General features: G+C 43.3%; 1 protein-coding gene across 1 annotated transcript in view; it reads left to right on the top strand.

The window, feature by feature from the left end:
* adpgk2 (ADP-dependent glucokinase 2) overlaps positions 1 to 1,997 on the top strand; it is an 11,715-nt gene that overhangs the window by 5,150 nt on the left and 4,568 nt on the right. The window contains exons 3-5 of the mRNA XM_005733290.1: positions 902 to 1,092; positions 1,193 to 1,289; positions 1,389 to 1,525. Of these exons, the coding sequence (XP_005733347.1) occupies positions 902 to 1,092; positions 1,193 to 1,289; positions 1,389 to 1,525 (425 nt within the window). The remainder of the gene's footprint in view (positions 1 to 901; positions 1,093 to 1,192; positions 1,290 to 1,388; positions 1,526 to 1,997) is intronic.

The raw sequence follows: 1,997 nt of genomic DNA, 5'->3' as shown, positions 1-1,997 counted from the left end.
GGAGGATACAGATAGAAATGTACTAATGACTGAAGAGAGTGTGTTGAAGACTGAAAGAGGTACTTTAAGGAGCAGAGAGAGAAGACAGCAAGAGTGTGTGGGGAATTGCAAAGGATTAGTAAGGAGGAAGTGAGCGCACCTTTGAAGAGGATGAAGAGAGGAAAGGCGGTTGGTTCAGATAAAACACTTGTGGAGGTATGGAGATGTTGAGTAGAGATGGCAGTGGAACGATACCAACTTTCAAGAACTTGGGCGATGTGTAAAGCTGTAGCAACTACAGAGGGATAAAGCTGGTGAGCCATACGATGAAGCTATGAGAAAGAGTTGTTGAAAGATGGTGATGATCAGACAGCAGCAGTATCGTCTCATATTGACAGAGAGCACTGAAGATGTGATGTTTGAGTGTTGATGGAAAAGTATAGAGAAGGTCAGAATGGGTTTCTCTATGACTTTTGGGATGCCAAGAGACTTATGTGAGGATAAATAGGCTGGTTCTTATATAGAGCTTTGCTAGCGCTGGAACAATCAAAGCACACTCATAAACGCATTCATACTCCGATGAAATCATCGTAAATGGTAAATGGCCTGTATTTGTATAGCACTTTACTAGTCCCTAAGGACCCCAAAGCGCTTTACACATCCAGTCATCCACCCATTCACACACACTAGAGCACTAGATCGTAGAGCAACTTGGGGTTCAGTCTCTTAACCCAGGGTGGTGCAGGACATATCAATATGCAGGAAAGAAGTTAAGCGATCATATTAGTGGCAGATGCTGTTGTTTTGTTTTTTTCATTCTGTGGAAAGTTAATTAATAATGTAATTTAAGCACCATAAATCACAGTAATGTCAGTTTTCACTTTCACAGTTTAAACCAAAGTTTTTTTTCCTTCTCCCACAGGCGTTTTATGCTAAATGAAACCCTCTTCAGCGAGCTGGTCGAGGGGGCCCGTGACTTACCTGGAAACAGATGGTCAGTAGGCGGCAATGCTCCAGTAATGGCTAGTCGCATGGCAACCGAGGGATGTGATGTGTTGCTAGGGGGAACTTTCAGCACCGATTTTACTGATGTCCTGTCGCAGCACATTACAGGTACTCGAAATAAGACAAAGTGATGCATCCATTTTACTTTGAATGAAATTTCCGTTTTGTAATTTTTATGTACTTTGTGATATTCCTTTTATCTTCTCAGTGGCAGGTAAAGTGATAGATGAGCCAGACATTCATCTGATTCTGGAGTATCCAACTGGTGCCCGCTGGGGGCGCTATACCTCACGTAGAGCCAATAGGTAGGTGTCATACAGATGCATCAGAAGCGTGGAGTGCGTGTGTACACGGTGCTCTGAGGTGATAGTTGTTCACTTTGTTTGTGTGTTTGTGTTCTGTAGATACATCATTCACAGCGATGCCAATAACCCCTACCTGTCCTCTATGGAGGAGTTTGCTCAGAAACTTATAGACTTCAAACCTGACCTACTGGTGGTGGGAGGGCTCCAAATGATGGACAACTTCCCTTTCCGGTCAGGTAAGAAAGGTGTTCCCTTCTTTCTGATGCACAGTTGGGCTCGCTGACGTTGAACGTATTATCCTGGGTTAACCAAAGCGGTTTGAGGTTAGCGTTACTCTCTCATATCACCTGGAGATTAAAATTCTACTAATTGTAGTTATCAAAAGGAAAGAGGTTTCACCTTAAATATGAACTCTGGACAAAGTTGGTAGATAATTTGGGTCATTGTCTGGAGTTGAGATTGTCAACTCTCACTACTGGAAATGCTCAAATTTGTTTACACGAGGGTGGTGTCTGAGTAGAGCGTGCTAGAGGCAGGACACGAAATGGCCCAGCTGTGTATCACTGTTACCTGGAGCTGTTCTCACAGTGACGCAAATTGTTGAGGGTTTGTAATCAGGAGATCGTGGATATATGATCCCATGCACCTTTATCAGGTAGTGTCTATGAAAGCTCAGGGCTTTAAGCATAGTTAAGCATACTGACCAGT

Source organism: Pundamilia nyererei, unplaced genomic scaffold, assembly GCF_000239375.1.
Source record: "Pundamilia nyererei isolate P.nyererei 1_Seehausen unplaced genomic scaffold, PunNye1.0 scaffold00051, whole genome shotgun sequence".
NCBI classification, from domain to species: domain Eukaryota; kingdom Metazoa; phylum Chordata; class Actinopteri; order Cichliformes; family Cichlidae; genus Pundamilia; species Pundamilia nyererei.
Note: the sequence above shows the minus strand (reverse complement) of the source record. Positions and strands in the feature narration are given on the sequence as shown.